The 18,612-nt window shown below is 52.5% G+C and overlaps 1 protein-coding gene across 1 annotated transcript; it reads right to left on the bottom strand.

Annotated features, from left to right (window-relative positions):
- Positions 1 to 1,057: 1,057 nt before the first annotated feature.
- LOC129850642 (sodium/potassium-transporting ATPase subunit alpha-3-like) lies at positions 1,058 to 4,859 on the bottom strand. The gene is made up of 5 exons (XM_055916935.1): positions 3,766 to 4,859; positions 3,005 to 3,064; positions 2,656 to 2,859; positions 2,187 to 2,300; positions 1,058 to 1,294 (listed from the first exon to the last, which is right to left on the bottom strand). The coding sequence occupies exons 1-5, from the start codon at positions 3,793 to 3,795 to the stop codon at positions 1,073 to 1,075; spliced, it is 630 nt and encodes a 209-aa protein (XP_055772910.1). The 5' UTR covers positions 3,796 to 4,859; the 3' UTR covers positions 1,058 to 1,072.
- Between the last annotated feature and the right edge of the window lie 13,753 nt (positions 4,860 to 18,612).

The raw sequence follows: 18,612 nt of genomic DNA, 5'->3' as shown, positions 1-18,612 counted from the left end.
ATTAGGGTTAGGTTTACAATTAGGGGTAGGGTTAGAATTAGGGGTTAGGTTTACAATTAGGGGTAGGGTTAGAATTAAGGGTTAGGTTTACAATTAGGGGTAGGGTTAGAATTAGGGTTAGGTTTACAATTAGGGGTAGGGTTAGAATTAGGCGTTAGGTTTACAATTAGGGGTAGGGTTAGAATTAGGGTTAGGTTTACAATTAGGGGTAGGGTTAGAATTAGGGGTTAGGTTTACAATTAGGGGTAGGGTTAGAATTAGGGTTAGGTTTACAATTACGGGTAGGGTTAGAATTAGGGTTAGGTTTACAATTAGGGGTAGGGTTAGAATTAGGGTTAGGTTTACAATTAGGAGTAGGGTTAGAATTAGGGGTTAGGTTTACAATTAGGGGTAGGGTTAGAATTAGGGGTTAGGTTTACAATTAGGGGTAGGGTTAGAATTAGGGTTAGGTTTACAATTAGGGGTAGGGTTAGAATTAGGGTTAGGTTTACAATTAGGGGTAGGGTTAGAATTAGGGTTAGGTTAACAATTAGGGGTAGGGTTAGAATTAGGGTTAGGTTTACAATTAGGGGTAGGGTTAGAATTAGGGTTAGGTTTACAATTAGGGGTAGGGTTAGAATTAGGGTTAGGTTTACAATTAGGGGTAGGGTTAGAATTAGGGGTTAGGTTTACAATTAGGGGTAGGGTTAGAATTAGGGGTTAGGTTTACAATTAGGGGTAGGGTTAGAATTAGGGTTAGGTTTACAATTAGGGGTAGGGTTAGAATTAGGGGTTAGGTTTACAATTAGGGGTAGGGGTAGAATTAGGGTTAGGTTTACAATTAGGGGTAGGGTTAGAATTAGGGGTTAGGTTTACAATTAGGGGTAGGGTTAGAATTAGGGTTAGGTTTACAATTAGGGGTAGGGTTAGAATTAGGGTTAGGTTTACAATTAGGGGTAGGGTTAGAATTAGGGGTTAGGTTTACAATTAGGGGTAGGGTTAGAATTAGGGTTAGGTTTACAATTAGGGGTAGGGTTAGAATTAGGGGTTAGGTTTACAATTAGGGGTAGGGTTAGAATTAGGGTTAGGTTTTTTAAATGTGATTTTTTTTAATCAAATAAATGTTTTGGTCCCCACAAGGATAGTAAAACATATGCTGTGTCTGTGTGTGTAGGTTTACCTTGCAGCCGTGAGCAGAGACGATCCTGAGGTCGGCGGGGATCCTATCTCCTCCCTTCACCTCCACCAGGTCTCCAGCCACCACCTCCTCAGCGTTGATCTGCATCTTCTCGCCCTCACGGATCACCAGCGCTTGCTGCGGACAGAGGAAACCCCAATGGTGAAGTAGGAACCATAAACCAACCATTAACTGACTATACATACAGGTGTAACACTGGGGTAACAGTAAAACCAACTACACGCTATCACTGACCATAAACCAACTAGTCATGATGGGGTTTTATGTTATAACTATGTAATTGCATTGAGACAGGCAGATAGATAGTACATTGTAAAGTAAGCAACTAACCATTGACTGACTATTGACACTGACCATAGAAAGAGTCTTGATAGAAAATGTGTACCTATGGACTGTACGTATAGACTACATAGAGACTGAACATTTGAGCCGATGTCTGAGTGGCTATTAACTCACCACTGAAAGACCATATGCTTCATGTTCACTTACAAAGACAGAATAGACTAACCACTGGTTACAATGGCCAAAACAATGTCGGCTACGTGTGTTTTGAGGGGGAACATTTGGATTAGGGTCACAGGTTATTTTGAGTCAGTGCCACAACTACGCCACCCATTGTCATCTAGAAAAACAAGTTTGGATTATCATTTGTAAAACACATATGATGAGACTAATCGGATTGGAATTAGTATTACAGACACTGAGCCCTACGGTCAGGGATCATCAACTAGATTCAGGGCCGTTTCTTTCTCGAGCGGATGGTCTGGGAACATAATTACAAATAATTTGTAGACTCCAGATTGACCGCAAGATTAAACAGTTATAACATTTGACTAATACATGATCATTTCTTGCTTACATTGGTATATGATCACACATACGTGGGAATATTTTGGAACAGATTTCCAGAATTAAAATCACTTGGAGTTGATTTGTTTTAAGGTCTTTTATGTCGGAATGCAGGAGACAATAGGATAGGGTGTTAAGGTCTAAGAAGAGGTTTGTTTACCTGGGGCACCATGTTCTTGAAGGACTCCATGATTTTGGAGCTCTTGGCCTCCTGGAAGTAGGAGAAACAGCCGGTGATGATGACCACAGCCGAGAGAACGATACCCAGGTACAACTGGAGAGAGAGAGAGCAAGGAGAGAGAGAAATATTGTTTAACCATTTATCATTTTAGATGGTGCCTATACTTCCCATTCATTTAGAGTTGGTTGAACCATATAGCTGGATCTAAGAAACACACGGGACTCTGACTCATCTCAACACTAGACACTTCCTTGTTCACCAAGTCATAGAGTTCCCCAAATATTTTAGTGCCAAGTAAGAATCAGCCACAACCTCCCAAGTTGAATCCTAATGCTACATTTTGGAAACACTACATTAAGCTGAACCCAAAAGACCATCTATAACCTTGCATCCCTTTGTCCCCTGCCAAGTGATAATGGTGGCCATTTTGTGGGGGTCTGTCACTCACATTGTCTCCTGCGGGCTCGTCCTCGGTGGCGGCCTGGATGGCGTAGGCCAGGAAACAGAGGATGGCGCCAGTCCACAGCAGGATGGAGAAGCCACCGAACAGCTGGCGACAGAACTTGATCCACTCTGGGGTGGTGGGGGGGGGAGTGAGGGCGTTGGGGCCGTCACGAGCCAGGTACTCCGCGGCCTTAGCGTTGGTCAGACCCTGAAGGGGGGGTGAGAGAGGAGGGAGGCTGATATTGTGGCTGATATTTTGTGTGACAACTGATATTGCCATTAATGTTCTAATATGTTTCGTTTTAAAAGCCCCAACACAGGCTTTGGGAAAAGTCTTGCGGTGATGAACTTACCTGGACTATGTCGGTAGAGTACTTCTGGCATACCTCCTCGATGGACATCTTGTGTTCCGTCTATTAGAGAAAAGTTGAAACATTGAATAAATCTCTAGTTTTAACTACATTCTCGCGAATATATATTGTGAATAGCGCTGGAGACATTTTGCAGCTGTGTTTCAGAGGGATATTAATATTCTCATGGTTTGGCCTTATGCCTCATAACAGAGTAAATCTTCTTCAAACAGGATTAGTTTATATTGGAAGTGCCTCTCGCCACAAACTACTATTCGTACAAGAAAAAAACAATTTTCCTTTGCTTGACACCCATAATTTACTGCCAGCAATAAAATAGATTTTCAGGAATACAGGCTGTCACAATCCATTGTTCAAACATCTGAGAAGTCATTTATTAACAACTTTGTTGCTTTCCCAAACAGAATACATAAAGACTGCCCACGGGGAACACACAGGTTGAATCAACGTTGTTACCACGTCACTTCAATGAAATTACATTGAACCAACGTGGAATAGACGTTGAATTGATGTCTGTGCCCAGTGGGTGCTCTTTAGGATAGTGTTTCTCAAACTTTTATTATACCAGTGTCCTTCCTCCTTAGGCTAAAACTAACACTCTAGATGAATCTAAATAGGTTTCAGCTAACCATCTGAGGGACCAGTTAGCAACATCCCAGGGACCAGTGCCGGTCGCAGGACACACTGCTCGAGGCCACGGTGCACTGACAGGAAACAGGAAGTAGGAATGATGCGCTACATACCAAGGGAACTTCCTTCTTCAATTCCTCCATGTCCTTGACCTTCTTGTCTGCCTTGGAGTCCGCCTTCTTGGGGGACTCCTTCTCGTCCTTCTCCGTCGTGGTGGCCACGCGGTAGCTGTCTGACCGTCCATACTGCAAGACAAACAAAGAGAGTCTCACAACACAGATCCCTGACTAGTCCATATTTTACATAGAAAAAAGGGTTGGTTAATACACCGTGTGGGTCAGCTAATCCCACAAAGCACCATTTTAGGCTGTGAATGCCTCAATGCTGCAGTGGTAACTTTGAGTATGGCAGTGAAGTGGGCTTCCTGGTGCCAGCTGGTATCCTACATGCACCACAAGCTAAAGCCACAATTACATAGGAATTCATGCACTCAGATAACCCACAATATCACTGTTAGCTACTTGAGTGTGGGCCACAATCAAACAAGCAAACAGAGAATGAAGTGCAAGGCTGCCATAATTATATGATTGGGCATAGCTCCGTAAATATTTTCCACTCCAGCTTTGTATATTCCACATAAAAATGAAAGTATAACAGCCAGGAGGATGTGTGTATGACATGGTCCAGAATGGAAGGTTTTGTCTCATCAGGACCAATTGGTTATGCTTTAAAACTAGGCTACTTTACTAGGCGTCTCCTATAGGTAGTGCACTATCCACATTCCCACCACTTGAGAGTGTTTCATTTCCCAGTTGAAAATGTTTATGTTTCCCAACATTAAAGGTGTAGTCCAAGGAGTGACCAAGTGGATTCACAGTAAACACCCATTTAGTGATTTTCTTGTCAGATGGGTTTTGGAATCTCAACAGGAGAGGCTGCATTCGTACCAGGTTTACCCCACATGTGTCTTATGGTAAATCTTTTTTATGTTAACATGATTGAAGGCTTCTTCCTTGAAATATTGAGGTTTGAAGTCCGAACTTTGTAAATACGTACAGTGATCAACGTCACTTTGGAACATTAGCGCCATTTTGTAAATGAATGTAAACACCTCTACCCACCTGCCTCCTGCTGCTTCGTTTCCCTGAAGACTGCTACAAGCTCCCTATTTAACAGTAAGTGATGAGTTAATGATTTCCTGCATAATGAAAAGGCACCAAAACATGCTTTCTTCCTCTACCACACCCACCCTCTATTACTCCCTCCACACCCTCCCTCTATTACTCCCTCCACACCCACCCGCTATTACTCCCTCCACACCCACCCTCTATTACTCCCTCCACACCCACCCTCTATTACTCCGTCCACACTCACCCTCTACTACTCCCACCACGCCCACCCTATATTACTCCCTCCACACCCACCCTCTATTACTCCCACCACACCCACCCTCTACTACTCCCACCACAACCACCCTCTATTACTCCCTCCACACCCACCCTCTATTACTCCCACCACAACCACCCTCTGTTACTCCCTCCACACCCACCCTCTATTACTCACAACGCACCCACCCTCTATTACTCCCTCCACACCTACCCTCTATTACTCCCTCCACACCCTCCCTCTATTACTCCCTCCACACCCACCCTCTATTACTCCCTCCACACCCACCCTCTACTACTCCCACCACACCCACCCTCTATTACTCCCTACACACCCACCCTCTATTACTCCCTCCACACCCACCCTCTATTACTCCCTCCACACCCTCCCTCTATTACTCCCTCCACACCCTCCCTCTATTACTCCCTCCACACCCACCCTCTATTACTCCCTCCACACCCACCCTCTATTACTCCCTCCACACCCACCCTCTATTACTCCCTCCACACCCACCCTCTATTACTCCCACCACACCCACCCTCTATTACTCCCTCCACACCCACCCTCTATTACTCCCTACACACCCACCCTCTATTACTCCCTCCACACCCACCCTCTATTACTCCCTCCACACCCACCCTCTATTACTCCCTCCACACCCACCCTCTATTACTCCCTCCACACCCTCTCTCTATTACTCCCTCCGCACCCACCCTCTATTACTCCCAACGCTACCACCCTCTATTAATCCCTCCACACCCACCCTCTATTACTCCCTCCACACCCACCCTCTATTACTCCCTCCACACCCACCCTCTATTACTCCCTCCACACCCACCCTCTATTACTCCCTCCACACCCACCCTCTATTACTCCCTCCACACCCTCCCTCTATTACTCCCTCCACACCCTCCCTCTATTACTCCCTCCACACCCTCCCTCTACTACTCCCACCACAACCACCCTATATTACTCCCTCCACACCCTCTCTCTATTACTCCCTCCACACCCACCCTCTATTACTCCCTCCACACCCTCCCGCTATTACTCCCTCCACACCCACCCGCTATTACTCCCTCCACACCCACCCTCTATTACTCCCTCCACACCCACCCTCTATTACTCCCTCCACACCCACCCTCTATTACTCCCTCCACACCCACCCTCTATTACTCCCACCACACCCACCCTCTATTACTCCCTCTACACTCACCCTCTATTACTCCCACCACACCCACCCTCTATTACTCCCTCCACACTCACCCTCTATTACTCCCTCCACACCCACCCTCTATTACTCCCTCCACACCCACCCTCTACTACTCCCTCCACACCCACCCTCTATTACTCCCTCCACACCCACCCTCTACTACTCCCACCACACCCACCCTCTATTACTCCCTCCACACCCACCCTCTATTACTCCCTCCACACCCACCCTATATGACTCCCTCCACACCCACCCTCTTTACTCCCTCCACACCCACCCTCTTTTACTCCCTCCACACCCACCCTCTATTACTCCCTCCACACCCACCCTCTATTACTCCCTCCACACCCACCCTCTATTACTCCCTCCACACCCTCCCTCTATTACTCCCTCCACACCCACCCTCTATTACTCCCTCCACACCCACCCTCTACTACTCCCACCACACCCACCCTCTACTACTCCCACCACACCCACCCTCTATTACTCCCTCCACACCCACCCTCTATTACTCCCTCCACACCCACCCTCTATTACTCCCTCCACACCCTCCCTCTATTACTCCCTCCACACCCTCCCTCTATTACTCCCTCCACACCCACCCTCTATTACTCCCTCCACACCCACCCTCTATTACTCCCTACACACCCACCCTCTATTACTCCCTCCACACCCACCCTCTATTACTCCCACCACACCCACCCTCTATTACTCCCTCCACACCCACCCTCTATTACTCCCTCCACACCCACCCTCTATTACTCCCTCCACACCCACCCTCTATTACTCCCTCCACACCCACCCTCTATTACTCCCTCCACACCCACCCTCTATTACTCCCTCCACACCCTCTCTCTATTACTCCCTCCGCACCCACACTCTATTACTCCCAACGCACCACCCTCTATTACTCCCTCCACACCCACCCTCTATTACTCCCTCCACACCCACCCTCTATTACTCCCTCCACACCCACCCTCTATTACTCCCTCCACACCCACCCTCTATTACTCCCTCCACACCCACCCTCTATTACTCCCTCCACACCCTCCCTCTATTACTCCCTCCACACCCTCCCTCTATTACTCCCTCCACACCCTCCCTCTATTACTCCCTACCACAACCACCCTCTATTACTCCCTCCACACCCTCTCTCTATTACTCCCTCCACACCCACCCTCTATTACTCCCTCCACACCCTCCCGCTATTACTCCCTCCACACCCACCCGCTATTACTCCCTCCACACCCACCCTCTATTACTCCCTCCACACCCACCCTCTATTACTCCCTCCACACCCACCCTCTATTACTCCCTCCACACCCACCCTCTATTACTCCCTCCACACCCACCCTCTATTACTCCCTCTACACTCACCCTCTATTACTCCCTCCACACCCACCCTCTATTACTCCCTCCACACTCACCCTCTATTACTCCCTCCACACCCACCCTCTATTACTCCCTCCACACCCACCCTCTACTACTCCCTCCACACCCACCCTCTATTACTCCCTCCACACCCACCCTCTACTACTCCCACCACACCCACCCTCTATTACTCCCTCCACACCCACCCTCTATTACTCCCTCCACACCCACCCTCTATTACTCCCTCCACACCCACCCTCTTTACTCCCTCCACACCCACCCTCTTTACTCCCTCCACACCCACCCTCTATTACTCCCTCCACACCCACCCTCTATTACTCCCTCCACACCCACCCTCTATTACTCCCTCCACACCCTCCCTCTATTACTCCCTCCACACCCACCCTCTATTACTCCCTCCACACCCACCCTCTACTACTCCCACCACACCCACCCTCTATTACTCCCTCCACACCCACCCTCTATTACTCCCTCCACACCCACCCTCTATTACTCCCTCCACACCCACCCTCTATTACTCCCTCCACAACCACCCTCTATTACTCCCTCCACACCCTCCCTCTATTACTCCCTCCACACCCACCCTCTATTACTCCCTCCACACCCACCCTCTACTACTCCCACCACACCCACCCTCTATTACTCCCTCCACACCCTCCCTCTATTACTCCCTCCACACCCACTCCCTCCACACCCACCCTCTATTACTCCCTCCACACCCACCCTCTATTACTCCCTCCACACCCTCCCTCTATTACTCCCTCCACACCCTCCCTCTATTACTCCCTCCACACCCTCCCTCTATTACTCCCTACACACCCACCCTCTATTACTCCCTCCACACCCTCTCTCTATTACTCCCTCCACACCCACCCTCTATTACTCCCTCCACACCCTCCCGCTATTACTCCCTCCACACCCACCCGCTATTACTCCCTCCACACCCACCCTCTATTACTCCCTCCACACCCACCCTCTATTACTCCCTCCACACCCACCCTCTATTACTCCCTCCACACCCACCCTCTATTACTCCCTCCACACCCACCCTCTATTACTCCCTCCACACCCACCCTCTATTACTCCCTCCACACCCACCCTCTATTACTCCCTCCACACTCACCCTCTATTACTCCCTCCACACCCACCCTCTATTACTCCCTCCACACCCACCCTCTACTACTCCCTCCACACCCACCCTCTATTACTCCCTCCACACCCACCCTCTACTACTCCCACCACACCCACCCTCTATTACTCCCTCCACACCCACCCTCTATTACTCCCTCCACACCCACCCTCTATTACTCCCTCCACACCCACCCTCTATTACTCCCTCCACACCCACCCTCTATTACTCCCTCCACACCCACCCTCTATTACTCCCTCCACACCCACCCTCTATTACTCCCTCCACACCCACCCTCTATTACTCCCTCCACACCCTCCCTCTATTACTCCCTCCACACCCACCCTCTATTACTCCCTCCACACCCACCCTCTACTACTCCCACCACACCCACCCTCTATTACTCCCTCCACACCCACCCTCTATTACTCCCTCCACACCCACCCTCTATTACTCCCTCCACACCCACCCTCTATTACTCCCTCCACACCCACCCTCTATTACTCCCTCCACACCCACCCTCTATTACTCCCTCCACACCCTCCCTCTATTACTCCCTCCACACCCACCCTCTATTACTCCCTCCACACCCACCCTCTACTACTCCCACCACACCCACCCTCTATTACTCCCTCCACACCCTCCCTCTATTACTCCCTCCACACCCACTCCCTCCACACCCACCCTCTATTACTCCCTCCACACCCACCCTCTATTACTCCCTCCACACCCACCCTCTATTACTCCCTCCACACCCACCCTCTATTACTCCCTCCACACCCACCCTCTATTACTCCCTCCACACCCACCCTCTATTACTCCCTCCACACCCACCCTCTATTACTCCCTCCACACCCACCCTCTATTACTCCCTCCACACCCACCCTCTATTACTCCCTCCACACCCACCCTCTATTACTCCCTCCACACCCACCCTCTATTACTCCCACCGCACCCACCCTCTATTACTCCCTCCACACCCACCCTCTATTACTCCCTCCACACCCACCCTCTATTACTCCCTCCACACCCACCCTCTATTACTCCCTCCACACCCACCCTCTATTACTCCCTCCACACCCTCCCTCTATTACTCCCTCCACACCCTCCCTCTATTACTCCCTCCACACCCTCCCTCTATTACTCCCTACACACCCACCCTCTATTACTCCCTCCACACCCTCTCTCTATTACTCCCTCCACACCCACCCTCTATTACTCCCTCCACACCCTCCCGCTATTACTCCCTCCACACCCACCCGCTATTACTCCCTCCACACCCACCCTCTATTACTCCCTCCACACCCACCCTCTATTACTCCCTCCACACTCACCCTCTATTACTCCCTCCACACCCACCCTCTATTACTCCCTCCACACCCACCCTCTATTACTCCCTCCACACCCACCCTCTATTACTCCCTCCACACCCACCCTCTATTACTCCCTCCACACCCACCCTCTATTACTCCCTCCACAACCACCCTCTATTACTCCCTCCACACCCTCCCTCTATTACTCCCTCCACACCCTCCCTCTATTACTCCCTCCACACCCTCCCTCTATTACTCCCTACACAACCACCCTCTATTACTCCCTCCACACCCTCTCTCTATTACTCCCTCCACACCCACCCTCTATTACTCCCTCCACACCCTCCCGCTATTACTCCCTCCACACCCACCCGCTATTACTCCCTCCACACCCACCCGCTATTACTCCCTCCACACCCACCCTCTATTACTCCCTCCACACCCACCCTCTATTACTCCCTCCACACCCACCCTCTACTACTCCCTCCACACCCACCCTCTATTACTCCCTCCACACCCACCCTCTACTACTCCCACCACACCCACCCTCTATTACTCCCTCTACACTCACCCTCTATTACTCCCACCACACCCACCCTCTATTACTCCCTCCATACCCACCCTCTATTACTCCCTCGACACCCACCCTATACTACTCCCTCCACACCCACCCTCTATTACTCCCTCCACACCCACCCTCTATTACTCCCTCCACACCCACCCTCTATTACTCCCTCCACACCCACCCTCTATTACTCCCTCCACACCCACCCTCTACTACTCCCTCCACACCCACCCTCTATTACTCCCTCCACACCCACCCTCTACTACTCCCTACACACCCACCCTCTATTACTCCCTCCACACCCTCTCTCTATTACTCCCTCCACACCCACCCTCTATTACTCCCTCCACACCCTCCCGCTATTACTCCCTCCACACCCACCCTCTATTACTCCCTCCACACCCACCCTCTACTACTCCCACCACACCCACCCTCTATTACTCCCTCCACACCCACCCTCTATTACTCCCTCCACACCCACCCTCTATTACTCCCTCCACACCCACCCTCTATTACTCCCTCCACACCCACCCTCTATTACTCCCTCCACACCCACCCTCTATTACTCCCTCCACACCCACCCTCTATTACTCCCAACGCACCCACCCTCTATTACTCCCACCACACCCACCCTCTATTACTCCCTCCACACCCACCCTCTATTACTCCCTCCACACCCACCCTCTATTACTCCCTCCACACCCTCCCTCTATTACTCCCTACACACCCACCCTCTATTACTCCCTCCACACCCTCCTTCTATTACTCCCTCCACACCCACCCTCTATTACTCCCTCCACACCCACCCTCTACTACTCCCACCACACCCACCCTCTATTACTCCCTCCACACCCACCCTCTATTACTCCCTCCACACCCACCCTCTATTACTCCCTCCACAACCACCCTCTATTACTCCCTCCACACCCTCCCTCTATTACTCCCTCCACACCCTCCCTCTATTACTCCCTCCACACCCTCCCTCTATTACTCCCTACACAACCACCCTCTATTACTCCCTCCACACCCTCTCTCTATTACTCCCTCCACACCCACCCTCTATTACTCCCTCCACACCCTCCCGCTATTACTCCCTCCACACCCACCCGCTATTACTCCCTCCACACCCACCCGCTATTACTCCCTCCACACCCACCCTCTATTACTCCCTCCACACCCACCCTCTATTACTCCCTCCACACTCACCCTCTATTACTCCCTCCACACCCATCCTCTATTACTCCCTCCACACCCACCCTCTATTACTCCCTCCACACCCACCCGCTATTACTCCCTCCACACCCACCCTCTATTACTCCCTCCACACCCACCCTCTATTACTCCCTCCACACTCACCCTCTATTACTCCCTCCACACCCACCCTCTATTACTTCCTCCACACCCACCCTCTACTACTCCCACCACACCCACCCTCTATTACTCCCTCCACACCCTCCCTCTACACCCACCCTCTATTACTCCCTCCACACCCACCCTCTATTACTCCCTCCACACCTTCCCACCACACCCACCCTCTATTACTCCCTCCACAACCACCCTCTATTACTCCCTCCACACCCTCCCTCTATTACTCCCTCCACACCCTCCCTCTATTACTCCCTCCACACCCTCCCTCTATTACTCCCTACACAACCACCCTCTATTACTCCCTCCACACCCTCTCTCTATTACTCCCTCCACACCCACCCTCTATTACTCCCTCCACACCCTCCCGCTATTACTCCCTCCACACCCACCCGCTATTACTCCCTCCACACCCACCCGCTATTACTCCCTCCACACCCACCCTCTATTACTCCCTCCACACCCACCCTCTATTACTCCCTCCACACCCACCCTCTACTACTCCCACCACACCCACCCTCTATTACTCCCTCTACACTCACCCTCTATTACTCCCACCACACCCACCCTCTATTACTCCCTCCACACCCACCCTCTATTACTCCCTCCACACCCACCCTATACTACTCCCTCCACACCCACCCTCTATTACTCCCTCCACACCCACCCTCTATTACTCCCTCCACACCCACCCTCTATTACTCCCTCCACACCCACCCTCTATTACTCCCTCCACACCCACCCTCTACTACTCCCTCCACACCCACCCTCTATTACTCCCTCCACACCCACCCTCTACTACTCCCTACACACCCACCCTCTATTACTCCCTCCACACCCTCCCTCTATTACTCCCTCCACACCCACCCTCTATTACTCCCTCCACACCCTCCCGCTATTACTCCCTCCACACCCACCCTCTATTACTCCCTCCACACCCACCCTCTACTACTCCCACCACACCCACCCTCTATTACTCCCTCCACACCCACCCTCTATTACTCCCTCCACACCCACCCTCTATTACTCCCTCCACACCCACCCTCTATTACTCCCTCCACACCCACCCTCTATTACTCCCTCCACACCCACCCTCTATTACTCCCTCCACACCCACCCTCTATTACTCCCAACACACCCACCCTCTATTACTCCCACCACACCCACCCTCTATTACTCCCTCCACACCCACCCTCTATTACTCCCTCCACACCCACCCTCTATTACTCCCTCCACACCCTCCCTCTATTACTCCCTACACACCCACCCTCTATTACTCCCTCCACACCCTCCCTCTATTACTCCCTCCACACCCACCCTCTATTACTCCCTCCACACCCACCCTCTATTACTCCCTCCACACCCTCCCTCTATTACTCCCTCCACACCCACCCTCTATTACTCCCTCCACACCCACCCTCTACTACTCCCTCCACACCCACCCTCTATTACTCCCTCCACACCCACCCTCTATTACTCCCTCCACACCCACCCTCTATTACTCCCTCCACAACCACCCTCTATTACTCCCTCCACACCCTCCCTCTATTACTCCCTCCACACCCTCCCTCTATTACTCCCTCCACACCCTCCCTCTATTACTCCCTACACAACCACCCTCTATTACTCCCTCCACACCCTCTCTCTATTACTCCCTCCACACCCACCCTCTATTACTCCCTCCACACCCTCCCGCTATTACTCCCTCCACACCCACCCGCTATTACTCCCTCCACACCCACCCGCTATTACTCCCTCCACACCCACCCTCTATTACTCCCTCCACACCCACCCTCTATTACTCCCTCCACACTCACCCTCTATTACTCCCTCCACACCCATCCTCTATTACTCCCTCCACACCCACCCTCTATTACTCCCTCCACACCCACCCGCTATTACTCCCTCCACACCCACCCTCTATTACTCCCTCCACACCCACCCTCTATTACTCCCTCCACACTCACCCTCTATTACTCCCTCCACACCCACCCTCTATTACTTCCTCCACACCCACCCTCTACTACTCCCACCACACCCACCCTCTATTACTCCCTCCACACCCTCCCTCTACACCCACCCTCTATTACTCCCTCCACACCCACCCTCTATTACTCCCTCCACACCTTCCCACCACACCCACCCTCTATTACTCCCTCCACAACCACCCTCTATTACTCCCTCCACACCCTCCCTCTATTACTCCCTCCACACCCTCCCTCTATTACTCCCTCCACACCCTCCCTCTATTACTCCCTACACACCCACCCTCTATTACTCCCTCCACACCCTCTCTCTATTACTCCCTCCACACCCACCCTCTATTACTCCCTCCACACCCTCCCGCTATTACTCCCTCCACACCCACCCGCTATTACTCCCTCCACACCCACCCTCTATTACTCCCTCCACACCCACCCTCTATTACTCCCTCCACACCCACCCTCTATTACTCCCTCCACACCCACCCTCTATTACTCCCTCCACACCCTCCCTCTATTACTCCCTCCACACCCTCCCTCTATTACTCCCTACACACCCACCCTCTATTACTCCCTCCACACCCTCTCTCTATTACTCCCTCCACACCCACCCTCTATTACTCCCTCCACACCCTCCCGCTATTACTCCCTCCACACCCACCCGCTATTACTCCCTCCACACCCACCCTCTATTACTCCCTCCACACCCACCCTCTATTACTCCCTCCACACCCACCCTCTATTACTCCCTCCACACCCACCCTCTATTACTCCCTCCACACCCACCCTCTATTACTCCCTCCACACCCACCCTCTACTACTCCCACCACACCCACCCTCTATTACTCCCTCCACACTCACCCTCTATTACTCCCTCCACACCCACCCTCTATTACTCCCTCCACACCCACCCTCTATTACTCCCTCCACACCCACCCTCTATTACTCCCTCCACACCCACCCTCTATTACTCCCTCCACACCCACCCTCTATTACTCCCTCCACACCCACCCTCTATTACTCCCTCCACACCCACCCTCTATTACTCCCTCCACACCCACCCTCTATTACTCCCTCCACACCCACCCTCTATTACTCCCTCCACACCCACCCTCTACTACTCCCTCCACACCCACCCTCTATTACTCCCTCCACACCCTCCCTCTATTACTCCCTCCACACCCACCCTCTATTACTCCCTCCACACCCTCCCTCTATTACTCCCTCCACAACCACCCTCTATTACTCCCTCCACACCCACCCTCTATTACTCCCACCACACCCACCCTCTATTACTCCCTCCACACCCACCCTCTATTACTCCCTCCACACCCACCCTCTATTACTCCCTCCACACCCACCCTCTATTACTCCCTCCACACCCACCCTCTATTACTCCCTCCACACCCACCCTCTATTACTCCCTCCACACCCACCCTCTATTACTCCCTCCACACCCACCCTCTATTACTCCCTCCACACCCACCCTCTATTACTCCCTCCACACCCACCCTCTATTACTCCCTCCACACCCACCCTCTATTACTCCCTCCACACCCACCCTCTATTACTCCCTCCACACCCACCCTCTATTACTCCCTCCACACCCACCCTCTATTACTCCCTCCACACCCTCCCTCTATTACTCCCTCCACACCCTCCCTCTATTACTCCCTCCACACCCTCCCTCTATTACTCCCTCCACACCCACCCTCTATTACTCCCTCCACACCCTCCCTCTATTACTCCCTCCACACCCACCCTCTATTACTCCCTCCACACCCTCCCTCTATTACTCCCTCCACACCCACCCTCTATTACTCCCTCCACACCCACCCGCTATTACTCCCTCCACACCCACCCTCTATTACTCCCTCCACACCCACCCTCTATTACTCCCTCCACACCCACCCTCTATTACTCCCTCCACACCCACCCTCTATTACTCCCTCCACACCCACCCTCTATTACTCCCTCCACACCCACCCTCTATTACTCCCTCCACACCCACCCTCTATTACTCCCTCCACACCCACCCTCTATTACTCCCTCCACACCCACCCTCTATTACTCCCTCCACACCCACCCTCTATTACTCCCTCCACACCCACCCTCTACTACTCCCACCACACCCACCCTCTATTACTCCCTCCACACCCACCCTCTATTACTCCCTCCACACCCACCCTCTATTACTCCCTCCACACCCACCCTCTACTACTCCCTCCACACCCACCCTCTATTACTCCCTCCACACCCACCCTCTATTACTCCCTCCACACCCACCCTCTATTACTCCCTCCACACCCACCCTCTATTACTCCCTCCACACCCACCCTCTATTACTCCCTCCACACCCACCCTCTATTACTCCCTCCACACCCACCCTCTATTACTCCCTCCACACCCACCCTCTATTACTCCCTCCACACCCACCCTCTATTACTCCCTCCACACCCACCCTCTATTACTCCCTCCACACCCACCCTCTATTACTCCCTCCACACCCTCCCTCTATTACTCCCTCCACACCCACCCTCTATTACTCCCTCCACACCCACCCTCTATTACTCCCTCCACACCCACCCTCTATTACTCCCTCCACACCCACCCTCTACTACTCCCTCCACACCCACCCTCTATTACTCCCTCCACACCCACCCTCTATTACTCCCTCCACACCCACCCTCTATTACTCCCTCCACACCCACCCTCTATTACTCCCTCCACACCCACCCTCTATTACTCCCTCCACACCCACCCTCTATTACTCCCTCCACACCCACCCTCTATTACTCCCTCCACACCCACCCTCTATTACTCCCTCCACACCCACCCTCTATTACTCCCTCCACACCCACCCTCTATTACTCCCTCCACACCCACCCTCTATTACTCCCTCCACACCCACCCTCTATTACTCCCTCCACACCCACCCTCTACTACTCCCTCCACACCCACCCTCTATTACTCCCTCCACACCCACCCTCTATTACTCCCTCCACACCCACCCTCTATTACTCCCTCCACACCCACCCTCTATTACTCCCTCCACACCCACCCTCTATTACTCCCTCCACACCCTCCCTCTATTACTCCCTCCACACCCTCCCTCTATTACTCCCTCCACACCCACCCTCTATTACTCCCTCCACACCCTCCCTCTATTACTCCCTCCACACCCACCCTCTATTACTCCCTCCACACCCTCCCTCTATTACTCCCTCCACACCCACCCTCTATTACTCCCTCCACACCCACCCTCTATTACTCCCTCCACACCCACCCTCTATTACTCCCTCCACACCCACCCTCTATTACTCCCTCCACACCCACCCTCTATTACTCCCTCCACACCCACCCTCTATTACTCCCTCCACACCCACCCTCTATTACTCCCTCCACACCCACCCTCTATTACTCCCTCCACACCCACCCTCTATTACTCCCTCCACACCCACCCTCTATTACTCCCTCCACACCCACCCTCTATTACTCCCTCCACACCCACCCTCTATTACTCCCTCCACACCCACCCTCTACTACTCCCACCACACCCACCCTCTATTACTCCCTCCACACCCCTCCCTCCACACCCACCCTCTATTACTCCCTCCACACCCACCCTCTATTACTCCCTCCACACCTTCCCACCACACCCACCCTCTATTACTCCCTCCACACCCACCCTCTATTACTCCCTCCACACCCACCCTCTATTACTCCCTCCACACCCTCCCTCTATTACTCCCTCCACACCCTCCCTCTATTACTCCCTACACACCCACCCTCTATTACTCCCTCCACACCCTCCCTCTATTACTCCCTCCACACCCACCCTCTATTACTCCCTCCACACCCACCCTCTATTACTCCCTCCACACCCACCCTCTATTACTCCCTCCACACCCACCCTCTATTACTCCCTCCACACCCACCCTCTATTACTCCCTCCACACCCACCCTCTATTACTCCCTCCACACCCACCCTCTATTACTCCCTCCACACCCACCCTCTATTACTCCCTCCACACCCACCCTCTATTACTCCCTCCACACCCACCCTCTACTACTCCCTCCACACCCACCCTCTATTACTCCCTCCACACCCACCCTCTATTACTCCCTCCACACCCACCCTCTATTACTCCCTCCACACCCACCCTCTATTACTCCCTCCACACCCACCCTCTACTACTCCCTCCACACCCACCCTCTATTACTCCCTCCACACCCACCCTCTATTACTCCCTCCACACCCACCCTCTATTACTCCCTCCACACCCACCCTCTATTACTCCCTCCACACCCACCCTCTATTACTCCCTCCACACCCACCCTCTATTACTCCCTCCACACCCACCCTCTATTACTCCCTACACACCCACCCTCTATTACTCCCTCCACACCCTCCCTCTATTACTCCCTCCACACCCACCCTCTATTACTCCCTCCACACCCTCCCTCTATTACTCCCTCCACACCCACCCTCTATTACTCCCTCCACACCCACCCTCTATTACTCCCTCCACACCCACCCTCTATTACTCCCTCCACACCCACCCTCTATTACTCCCTCCACACCCACCCTCTATTACTCCCTCCACACCCACCCTCT

This window comes from Salvelinus fontinalis, unplaced genomic scaffold (genome assembly GCF_029448725.1).
Source record: "Salvelinus fontinalis isolate EN_2023a unplaced genomic scaffold, ASM2944872v1 scaffold_2151, whole genome shotgun sequence".
In the NCBI taxonomy this organism is placed as follows: domain Eukaryota; kingdom Metazoa; phylum Chordata; class Actinopteri; order Salmoniformes; family Salmonidae; genus Salvelinus; species Salvelinus fontinalis.
The sequence above is the reverse complement of the archived record's forward strand: the minus strand, read 5'-3'. Positions and strand labels throughout refer to the sequence as shown.